The sequence below is a fragment of the Sipha flava genome, unplaced genomic scaffold (assembly GCF_003268045.1).
Source record: "Sipha flava isolate LNK unplaced genomic scaffold, YSA_version1 208_pilon_pilon, whole genome shotgun sequence".
NCBI lineage: Eukaryota > Metazoa > Arthropoda > Insecta > Hemiptera > Aphididae > Sipha > Sipha flava.
Window position 1 is genome coordinate 673,247 of NW_020272815.1, and position 12,378 is coordinate 685,624.

Below are 12,378 nucleotides of genomic sequence, written 5' to 3' on the forward strand. Positions count from 1 at the left end.
AGTTTATACAAATTATAATAACATAAGAACTAATATTTATACAAGAGTAAGTATATTATATATATTGATAATTAAATTAAAATTATATTAAGTCATTTTAAAAAATAAATAAAACAAATTAAAAAAATTACCTAATTACTTAAAAATAATTAATTGAAACTATAAAAAAAAGTGTTTCGTTAATTAATTATTACAAACATCTTTGAAACTAAGTAAATCTAAAATATGCACTATAATAAGATTATAACATTAAAACAAATTTACTATACATACATAGATAAGAAATTGATTATTAAAATGAAAATTTTCAAATTATTTTAAGTAATTTTTTTTAAAATTTGACTATGTGTTAATGAGCTGGAACAAATATAAGATTAATATTTAAAATACAATAAATAATTGTTATATGGAGACAAATTCAGTAAAGCTAGTAAAACCTTAAACCTAAATCAATGCAAAGAAAAAATAAATAGTTTTCAGTCAACAAACTTCCAACATTATTTACAACACAAATGCTTAGACATCAAAACAAAAAGTGTACAAGAGATTACCATTTCGCCAATATAGTAATAAAAAAAAAAAAAAAAAATACTATCATTATGGATAATTTAATTTGCCATAATAGTATGGTAGTCACTGTAAATCACACAAAATTAAAATTATCTCAAGAATATTCAAGACTATTGATTATTTTTTAGTTGTATCCAAACCAAGTCTTTGAATAAGATTCAATTTTTTTTTCAACTGTTATAGACTGATCAAATGGCAAATTCGTCAAATGTTTTTCTATGATTTTTTTATCCAAACCAATTACTGGTCTTTGTATTGTAGTTTCAGAACCAGTGTATATAACACTACTAATAAATACACTCCATTGTTCTAAATCCTTTAATTCTGTAGACGGTCGAACTTCTTCTGCTCGTTCAATCATATTCGCAATAACTGATATACCAAACTAAAACAAACATAATACATATATTTATGTAAATATTACTTTTAGTTTTGGAGGCAAAACATTTTAAATAAAAAAAAGTAAATTAAAGTATTTACTCACAACACTTATTAAGACAAATGAAAGATTTTTTTTTAAATATTCCGCAATTTGATTTAGTTCAGATAAATCTAAACAAAATATCCATTGCCTTATATATGGTAAAAACAGTAATAGGAGTTGGTCTTCATTATCTTTTGAAATTATCGTGCAAATTGAAGGACCAAAAAATACACTCCACAAAAATGATGGGTTTTTGAGATGTGGTAAAATTCTATGTACCAATTGCTAATAACAAAATTAAAACAATATATATTTAAAAACAAATATAACTATCAACATTTTGTCAAAAATATTTCCAAATTATACAATTAAAATTAACCACAGTAATAATTGAAAAATGATTCTTGATTACAATAGAAGTGTTTGCTTACTTTTCCTTTACGTATAGTCACATATGATACTAAATGATGTAAATGCTTAGTAAGAATATCAGTTAATTCATCAATGTACTGCTGAACAGCAGGTGCTGCTTGTGCTTTGTTTCTTATTGTATAATAAGTTTGTTCAATTTTCAGTAACGGTATGTACATCTATAAAATATATGAAAATTAAATGTATGTTTTATAAATAATTACTATCATATTATAATTAAATAGAACTAACATGTTCAATTTCTAAAAGGATCTGTTTTGAATTTTTTTGGGAAACAATAACACGATTTGTTGATGTTGAAGTAGGTGTAAAATCTTGTGTTTCAATATCAATCATTTTTCTTGGAGTTATTACGCTGCCAATCTAAAACAGAATAAAATTAAAAGTAAAATATATATTGTAATTTTTGAAATAATAAGTTAGTTAAATTATATGATTACAATTAATTAAATTATACATGATTTATAATCTTATAATTTTGATAAAAATAATTTTCATACAAATATAGACTGACCTATCAAATTAGTTTTAAATAAAAATGTATTTTAGGAAATTGCATTTAACTAAGCCAGCGTTTCCCAAACTGTGGTTTGTGGACCCTTAGGGGTCCGCACATTTAACGGAGCGGGTCCATGAACGTAAATTTAATATATACAGAGTATTATAATTTATTATTGTTTTTTAATTTTTATTTGTACTAAGGGGTCTGGCAGAAAAAAAGTTTGGTAAATGCTGAACTTGATAATCAAGTAGTTTAATCTGATTCAGATAATACATTTTTCATGTAACATTAATTAATAAATATTTATTGTGAATTAATTTATCAAACTTGTGCAACATTAAAAATAAAATTATAAATATTTATTGCAGTTACAGAACTGTGACATTTTTAAACTTAAGAGGTTTAACAACTGATATAGTTAGTAAATATTACATCAACAACAAAATTAAATATAACAATCTATGTAATTTTTTTTATTCAAATACTTTTGAACAATTATCTTAATTTATAAATTTTAAATTTTAAAATTTTTATATTTTTGTTAGTATAACTTAACAAGTTTAAATATAAGAATAAGCATAATGACTAAATATAAGTTTATAGAATTCAGACATGTTATATATTACATAAGGCAAAAATCAAATATATAAAGAGCTGTAAACCTAATGAATACGAACCAAAACTTTTCCTAAAGAATTTTCGAAGTGTAATTGTGTATACGAATTGGTAGCTCTGGATTGCTCAGGTTGTTGAAAAATACTGTTGGGTTTTGGTCCACTTGAACCATGATGACGTTTTTGATACATCTATAAATAAATAAATAATAAATATTTATAACATTTAAGTAAAATTTATTGAAATCATTATGACTATTCATGATTAATTAATTTATATTTTATAATACGTAAGATAATCCACCACTCTTGAATAATTATTAATTATACATATAATTTATTCTAAAAACATTAAAATTAATTATATTTTTATTTTTAAAGAAACTTGTAAGACCTCTTTTTAGTCCAACTTTCAAATACTTCCTTACATCTTCAAATATTTTTATTTTATATTTATATGGAAAATTATTATTTGAAGATAATACAGCTGATGAATTTAATTTTCATTACAATAATGAATTTAATAAATAATAAAAAAAAAAAGATAAAATATAAAAACCTCACAAATGCATTATGAATTAATTGAAAATAAATAGCATAGTTTTATGGCTTTTCTATTTCTACATTATTTTACTAACAGTGAAATAGTAATCTTCTTCTAATGGGTTACTGTTATGAAATTGTATAGTCTGTATTCCAGCCAGCCAATGTTTTTCCCTCAATGTCATAAAACCAGCACCAGAATCATTATAATCTGACTGCTCATCAAATGTATAATTTTTCTGCTAAAAAGTATAATTCCATTATTAATGATTGAAAAATAAATTTAAGTATTAATATATTTCTTCAATATTCAATTAATATATTTGAACAATAATTAAAAATTATAAAGTTAAAATTTAATCAAATAACAGGCAAAAAGCATAATACAAAAAATAAAAGGAATAATTATAATTTATAAATAACATACAATAAAATCTAGATAAGTGATAATATTAAGATATAAAAATAATTTTAATTCTAAAGGGTTTCAAATTGTCCAATGAATAATATGGATTCAATAAACTGAAGAATGGTTAATGTTAAAAAAGATATATTTATAAAAATATTACGGTAAACTTTTATTGTATTAAATTGTAATACATTTTATAACTAAAATTTCCAAACACTGCAATCAAAACTTGAATCTCAAAAGAATAAAAAAAATGTTTAAAGTATACTTAGAAAAATAAGTTAAATGTAATCGAAATAATCTTTTTATAATAACTCAATTATACAAACACATGAACAGACTGTAAAATAATAACTTTTTATATTTTTAAAATATTAACAATATACAATTTTAACTTTATAATATACTTAAAAATTTTAGTAACAAAAAATAATAATACAATACATTAATTATAAGCCAACCATTTTTGGATAATGTTGATATCCCATATTATTATTATTATATCTTTTAACATTTACTATATTTCTTGAAGTGTTGTTATTTCTTGGAAAATCTAAAATAAAAAAAAATCAATTTTATAATTTAAATACATAAAAAAATCATATTGATAGAAAAACTAGTTGTGTAAATCCAAAAAATTCAATTATTTCAAATAAAATTTATTGGAAAATTTATAGATTTAAAATAATAGTTATATATAAAAAATTTAAAGGATTACACATTTATCAACTAAGGCTTTTCTCTTTTTGTCCAAATTAAAATTTACAACTAACAAACCCAGATTAATTTACTTTGACTAAATTATTATTAAGTTATGAAAATTCAAATTAATTTAGTTTTCTATGGCACACATTAACACGAGTAATTTTATTAAAATTTCAAAATACATATTAATATTAATATTGTAATAATATAAATATTATTAAAATATGTAGTAAAAATTACTTTTTGGCATAGCACGCATGTTTGGTGCATTATATTGTGGAAAATCACGCTTGTAGTATGAAGGCATAGGTAAGTATCCTTGGTTCACCTCTGGTATTGGATGGTTGTAAGATGGACTTATTTTAACAGCATCAATCTACAAATAATATTGAAGCCTGTTTTTTATTATTACTAACTAGATCAATTATTAAAAAAGTACACATTCTAAAATCTTAAAACAATTTTTTTTTAATAAATACTACACTTAAATTAAAATGTAACGAAATGTTATATACAAATAAGACAAAGAGATGTTAAATACTAGGACTGGAGAGATTATGCATTATTCGTTTAACACATATAATTTATAAATATATAGTTTAAATAAATAAACAACTTTTTTTTTAGCTAAAACAAATAAAACTGTGAAATATAACAATTTTTATTACTTTATACATTATTTTTTCTGCAACATTTTCACACCAATAATAGCATCTATAATATTTATTACATGGTGCGGTGTAATGGACTTCCATATTTCAAATAATCATTAACGCGTAATCAAACTTATTAGATTAAAGTGGTTTATTTCGCTAGATTAGATTATTAATAAGGTTTTAAGTCGTCACCGTGGTCCGGTAAACAACGTAGATTCGTTATCGAGGCATTTTTCAAAAACAACGAATGTGTGACTGCAACACAGAGAGCATTTCGCTCTCGGTTCGGTTTGAATCCAAACAAAAGTGTCCCTAATCGCAAAACGATTTTGAATTGGGCATAAAATTTAAGAGCAACGGTATCTGCAATGCCTAAAAAATGGGTTGGACGTCTCAAGTCTCTAAGAACATTGGAAAACATTGCCGCAGTTCGGCCATTGATTATTTTTTTTTTTAAGAGGGTGGTGTCACAAATACCGTGACTTCCAACCAGTACTGCAAGATGTTGGAGAATTTTTTACGCCCGAAAATTGAAGAGTACAAAAATACTGATGCCTTCTGGTTTCAACAGGTGGAGTCACAGCTCGTACGGCCCGTTTTTCTCGTGCTGTTTTGTAAAAAATGTTTCCTGGTCGCCTGATCTTAAAGGAAAACATTACATGGCCTCCTCGCTCCCCTGATTTGAGTCCATGTGACTATTTCTTATGGAGATATCTCAATTCTGAAGTTTTTAAACATCGACATAGAACCATTGAAAAACTGAAGGAGGCTATCTATCAAGAAATCTCTACGATTTCACTCGATATGCTGGCGAGAGTGATAGAAAACTTACGAGAACGGATCCATATGTGTGTTGTTCATCAATTATTTAGATGATATAATTTTTAAAAAATAATTAAAAAACCTTATATAATAAAGTTTTTAAAAATATCATTTTTTTTCTTTTTCTTGTATAGTTTTTTTTTTTTATTCACCTCGGAAATGTGGGAGTCCATTATGTCGCACTCTGTATTATGACAATATCATTGATCTTTTAATACATTAAAATCAATGCAATTATTTAAAAATTAAAAATATGTATAATAAAATAATGTAATTCTAAAATTATTGTAATATATTTACACTCATTCCTAACAGGGAATTTGGTTACCACATGTTTGTGATACATAAAATGCTGGAGTAACTTTTATTGGAATTCATGCCCTGATGTTGACTGTGCATAAATCCAGGAATTAATAACAGCCCATAAAATATAATAGGATATCAAAACCAAATAGCAATACCAACTTACAAAACATAAATCCCAACCACAATCATTTATTTTCAAATTCGAATTTTCAGTATTTATAATAATAATAATCATTACACATAATTTAGTAAAATATTTATTGTGACGTTTATTATTAATTTATTTATTTCAGGGTGTATTTCAACTGTAAGTATAAACATTTCGTTTATATTATACTTCATTTTTGTAGGTTAGTATAAGTTCATTTCTACGTTATCACGTTTTGGAAACACTGACTCAAATCGAACATGGGTAATATCATTAGTTTTATAATTTCTTACTAAATTATTCGAATTAGGTACATGTATTATTATAGCAAATTTTAATTTGTCTAAAAAAATTATTTTTAGGGAATCCAGTCCTAGCCCTATTAATAAAAATAAAATACAATTAAATAAAAATACCATTTGTCTCTCTAAGTCAGCAACACTTATAGCTGATACTTTTGGTGGAGGTTTAGACAAAATATTCTCCATGTGTCCATTTGCGTTTCTGAACCCAGGAGGTGCATTGAAAACATTCTATGAAACATTTTGTTAGTATTCATATAAAAATATTAAAACATTTTACAACAATCAACATTCAGTTAGTACAAATATAGAACCACACTTAAGCAATTATCATAAAGGCCAGAGCAATTTTAAAAAAATTGAAGGGCAGTAATTTTCAGAAAAAAAAAAATTAAATACGATTAAATAAATAATGAATTTCGAAATTTATTTGTAAAATAATTCAAAATGATTAATATTATTGATATAATCTATATTAAACACAAATATTATCTTTATCATATCTACATTTCAAAAATAAATAAACACCATTTAGCTGTTAACTAAACTAATAGTTGCAAAATAAATCATTCATAATTTAACTAAAAGTTCTCAATTTTAAAGCTGATAATGCGAAAAATTAGCTCTTTTCATGATAGTACTTATGCATTTTATATATTATTCGATCATTTTTAATTACTTTATATGAAATAAAAAACAAGACAAAAATTAATTTTCTGTTGCGATAATTAATTTGCAAATAAAACAGTTAAAATAATGATGGATTATTTTTATAATTAAAATACATACCAATTATAATTTATTTTTAGTATTTTTAATACATTTATACTATTTTTATATAATAAAGTAATAAAAAATAAAATAAAATTAGTAAATTGTTAATACTCGTAAATTAACATATAAAAACTAGTTTATTAATAGAAATAAATAAATAAATGATTAACCTGATCCATAAATAAAGTATTATTATATTTGTAATGTATGACCGGTTTGGAATAAAAAATTCATCAAGTATATACAAAGTCAATAAAATCGAGACTGAATAAAAGGATAATAATGGAAAGAATACATTGAGAAAAATTGATCATTTTTATATAGAGAAAATTATTTTTAATAGTCTCCTATTAAAAATTATTTAAAATTAGTTTTTATTATAAATAGATATGTTAAGAAATATAAATACTTTGGTTGTTATAATTTATTATTATCTAAAATTCATTGATATAAGATATTATTTTTAAAATGAGTTTGTACATTAAAAATATTATTAAAATAGTTTTCTTTTATTTCATTGTGTTTGTTTGAGTAACTCTTCTGAAACTGAATTAATATAAATGATATCATGGATATTTCATATTTATAATTATTCTTTTATTTATAGTCTTTCTAAAATTATTTTAATTATAAAAATAATCCAACTTTATTGTAACTGCTTTATTTGCAAATTTTATTGACTTTATGTATACCGGATGATGAATTCTTAATTTGAAACTCGTTACACATTACATATATCATAATACTCTAAAATAAGTATTTATTTATATTTTTATTATTTTATGCTTCAAAAATTACAAATATTTTGAGGTAAGTTTTAATGACTTGATAAATAAAAATAAAAAATTTCTGGTTAGAATTTTAAAAATAATTGATTTTTTTAAAGATAAATTAAGATTAAATGTAAATGTAATTAAACTAATGAAGAACAATAAGTCATGATATTCTAAGACCTTTCAGAAAGATCATCAACTAATTTCAAAACTTGAAGTTTCTAAATTATAATAATTATTTTTTTAAATTTACTAAAAATCAAGTAAATAAATTTTGCTGTAGAAAATAACAATAGTAAATGAAAACATGTAAATATAATGATTGGAAAAACATATTTTTTTGTCTTATTTTTATTTGATAGAATATTTGAATAAAAAGCATGAGATAGGAAAAAAAATATTTATAGTAGAAAATATTTAATCAAAATAAAGTCATCAATTATAATTGAATAATTAATTTCTATATTCAAAACATTAAAATGAAGATTTGTTCAACAATTTTTTTCAGAAAGAAGTTGATAATTAAGACTTCAATGTAATCATTAATAATAGTATTAATACATGTTACAATAAATTCATATATATTTACTATAAATTAGTAAAAAACTCAAATTATTCACTTTTCTCCAGTTAAAAGCAAACATAAATATACACAATACATTAAAGCAAAGTAAAATAATTCTATAATATGTAATATTTTACTCGTGATGTAGAATTAGATCCTTGAACAGGAATTGGTCTTCTAATAGGACCACAGTTATTACTTGGTAGATTCATACACATACTTTGATTGGCAAAATTATAAGTATTTTGATATTGTAAAGGTGGCTAAAAGAAATTCAGGATAAATAAATATATTAATTACAAGTATAAGAAATAACATTTAAAAACAAAAACAATTTAATTATTATAAAATTGAAATAAAATGAAATAATTAAAAATACTAAAATACTTTTTATATGTATTTAATAAAAGCGTTAAAATTACCGGAATATCAAATTGGTGGTTATATGTATGCAGCTGTCTTAGTTCTCGTTCTAATTCAGGTAATGACTTTAAAGACTCTGTGAATACATTAGGTTCAATAGCTGAGGTTGTTAAATAATCATCATTTTCCTATTAATATAAAATAAATAGTTTTATAATTAACATTTACAGTTTAGTTTTATTAATATACTTAAATTAAATCAAAATATCATTAACAATAGTAAATTATATACCTAGTTAATTTATATGGTTCCATTTAAATATATATTAACCTAAATGTAAATTTAAAAAGTACATTTTCTATAATTATTTTTAAATTCAGTGTGAAACGAAAAAATGAATTGGTATGATTATGAGTGTTTTTTTTTGTTTTTTGTTTATCTGTGCGCACAATTTTAACCAAAAATATTGCTCAGAAAATAAAATAAAATATAGTTAACTGGATTTAGCTTATACTTATTTTTTTGAAGGTGGTTATTTTAACATTTTAACAAGCTGATTTTCAAAAAAAATTGAATTTTTGTTTTATTGTAACTCAAAAAAAAATAATTAATATGAGATTTGAAATTTTCACAGAATGCTTATATTACTTTTTACTATAGATAATTTTATAAGTATAATTTTTAAAAAATTTTGAGCTATTTAAAAAAATTGAAATTATAACATTTTCATAAATTTTTCGAAAATATCGATAAAATAATTTTGATTCAATAAAAATTTTTGAAAGTGAAATACATAGTTTTGGAATATTTCAATGAAATTTGCGCAGTTTATTCTTTTCTTTTTTATCTAGAAGTTGGATCAAAAAAATCCTACCCTATTCTGAAATTATGTTCTACTATTCTATCTCAACTATCATTAGAAATTTAAATAGATTCACATGACTTATTTCAGTCAGAATCATTTTTTTTAATAGCAATAGTACATTGATTTCGGTCTTAAAAAATTAATATAGCAATATCATTCATCAATTTTTGTTAGAATTTCTGGCAAGATCAGACCTAAATTTCTTCCTTTTTTTTATTAAATGGAGAAAGAATACAAATGTACACAAATTCAAATTTGGATAGGCATTGTATTTAACGGAACTTCCTACTTCATAATGATAATATATTTAAAATAATTTCACAAATAATAACAATAAATATTTTTTAATGAATTAACTAATATAATATCTGATGTTTTTTATCCTTAAATACTTACAGTTCCATCAGGCCATCTCTTTTTGGTGACTTCATCAAACTTTGCATATTTCTCATGATCAGTTTCCCAATCACCATCTGTTTAATAAACAATAAACAATATATGTGAGAGTATTGTGGTCAAGTAAAATAAGGAAGCTGGGTCTAAGTGCACAGTTCACGGTTCAAATCCAACTACTGGCAGTTTCAACGAGTAGTCATTCTGCTCTGGGAGAAGAAATTTCTATAGCCTATTTCACTCTACTTAAACCAACCCATTCACCTAACATTATATAAATAAATAAAGAATATTAATGGCTGTAGTACTGAAATCCTTCCTAATAAAAATAAATAAATTATATATTATATATTACTTAATAGTTAGTAAGTAAAACTTTATTTAAAGAATATGCTATAAGCTCAACAAATAAAAATAATAAAATAATACAATTATATAAAAAATAATGATCCTGAAAGATCAAAAAGTGATTTCATTAGAATTTCATTGGATTACAATAAATTTCTTACACTATCTTGTTTTCATATAATTAATACTTATATTATCAATAAAATAAATCATCATCTTAAGTATAAAAGAAAAGTCAAATCTACTTTTATATTTTCTATAGAATATAGAATTTTGCATTATAAGTACAACAATATAATTAATCATTAACTACAATATTACCTGACATATCATTCCCAAATGTTTCATCATTAAGAGCATCATATCTGTCCTCGTCATAAATTTCTTCTTCAAAATCATCATTTGTCTAAAAGGTAAAAAAAAACAATATTATACAGTAAAATTTGTTTAACCTCAATTCAACAGAGGTACTTTATTATAATTGTTACAGATTTAAAAGAGACAGTAAAATATTTTTGTGAAAAAAAAATTCTTTATTTATATTCAGCATAGAATTTATTAAATAAAAAAAATGTATTTATTAATTTACTAAAATGTAAATCTTAATATAAATAAAACATTTGATTTTAGAATACAAAAAAAAAAACATTTAAAAAAAATAAATGTTATTAAATTTTTATTTTTTAAATGCAATAACATAGACAGAAGAAAATAACACAAAAAAGATTTAATATAAGTACATACAACCATAGTTTTACTATTCAATTCAAAATAAAATTGTATAACAATGAAAAAAGATAAGTAAAAAACAACATATATACATATAAAAGGAAAGGTAATACATTACTATTCAAATAGTATCAACTTCAAAACTAATACTACTATTACTAAATCATATCTTTAGTTGAATACTTCATCTATTTAATATTTAAATCAATGATATGAGAAAAGTTGTGATAATCCATCAAAATAATCTATCATTTACTTAAAACCCATAAATACACTAGATAAAAAAAAACAAAAATTGTTTACAATTATTATAACCAAAATAATTTACAGTTCTATGATGTCATTTATCAATCCTATAGACTCAAATAACCAAATATGTATGGATTATATATAAAAAATAAATGAAGTAAAATAATACTGTCAGTTTTTATATTAAATTTGATGCACTTGAATCTTGATTACATTACAACATTAGATAAGGTTTTGAAAAACGGCACATTACTGTACTTCAAAACTTGATAGGGTCTGAACATTATATTTTATTTATCGTTTTGAATTAAGTGCAACAAGTTGCAAGCAGGAATCCGAATAAGATCAATGGAAATTGTAATATTGTAAAATGCATCCCCAATAAACGTTAAGCATATTTTAAACCACAGCTGTAGCGAGTAAAACTATCGAAACTTTTGAATGGTTTGGGCGTCCAGTGTTATTCAAAGTTCGTCTACAGTAAGATTCGGCGTTATAGCAATTAGTTTCCTTACTTGTTGATCCATCATAAAGTCGTTTCCGTCCATAATGAACGGTGTATACTTGTGTATTGGACGAAAAGCTCGTTTAATATTATTCTAAAGAGACGATGTCTTTGAACTTATGCCATCGTCTTTTGCTGTACGCTAACGAAAAACATGCACTAAATATTTTTAGTTGATAGAAATTGATAAGAGACAGTATTTGGAGGTTATATCAGTGGTTTGTTTACGAAATATAATCAATTTTTTTATCACACTTCCTAAAGTCTAAACCCAATCAAGCTGATTTACACACTAGATGATTCAAAATCGTCGGACGCGCGCTTCAAAATTGCGCTCTGTTTTCACACTGAATGATTTGTGTGCGTTTTCCAAAAATCAT

General features: G+C 22.9%; 1 protein-coding gene across 2 annotated transcripts; it reads right to left on the bottom strand.

Annotated features, from left to right (window-relative positions):
• Positions 1-346: 346 nt before the first annotated feature.
• LOC112682713 (protein PAT1 homolog 1) lies at positions 347-12,176 on the bottom strand. Of its 2 annotated transcripts, none has more exons than XM_025553400.1 (14): positions 12,009-12,176; positions 10,837-10,921; positions 10,171-10,247; positions 8,968-9,096; positions 8,683-8,808; positions 6,548-6,664; positions 4,440-4,575; positions 3,956-4,047; positions 3,181-3,324; positions 2,606-2,734; positions 1,658-1,789; positions 1,426-1,584; positions 1,055-1,279; positions 347-955 (listed from the first exon to the last, which is right to left on the bottom strand). In XM_025553400.1, the coding sequence occupies exons 1-14, from the start codon at positions 12,039-12,041 to the stop codon at positions 695-697; spliced, it is 1,845 nt and encodes a 614-aa protein (XP_025409185.1). In that variant the 5' UTR covers positions 12,042-12,176; the 3' UTR covers positions 347-694. The 2 variants fall into 2 exon arrangements, with proteins under 2 accessions (XP_025409185.1, XP_025409184.1); XM_025553399.1 differs by having other exon boundaries at positions 3,181-3,327.
• Between the last annotated feature and the right edge of the window lie 202 nt (positions 12,177-12,378).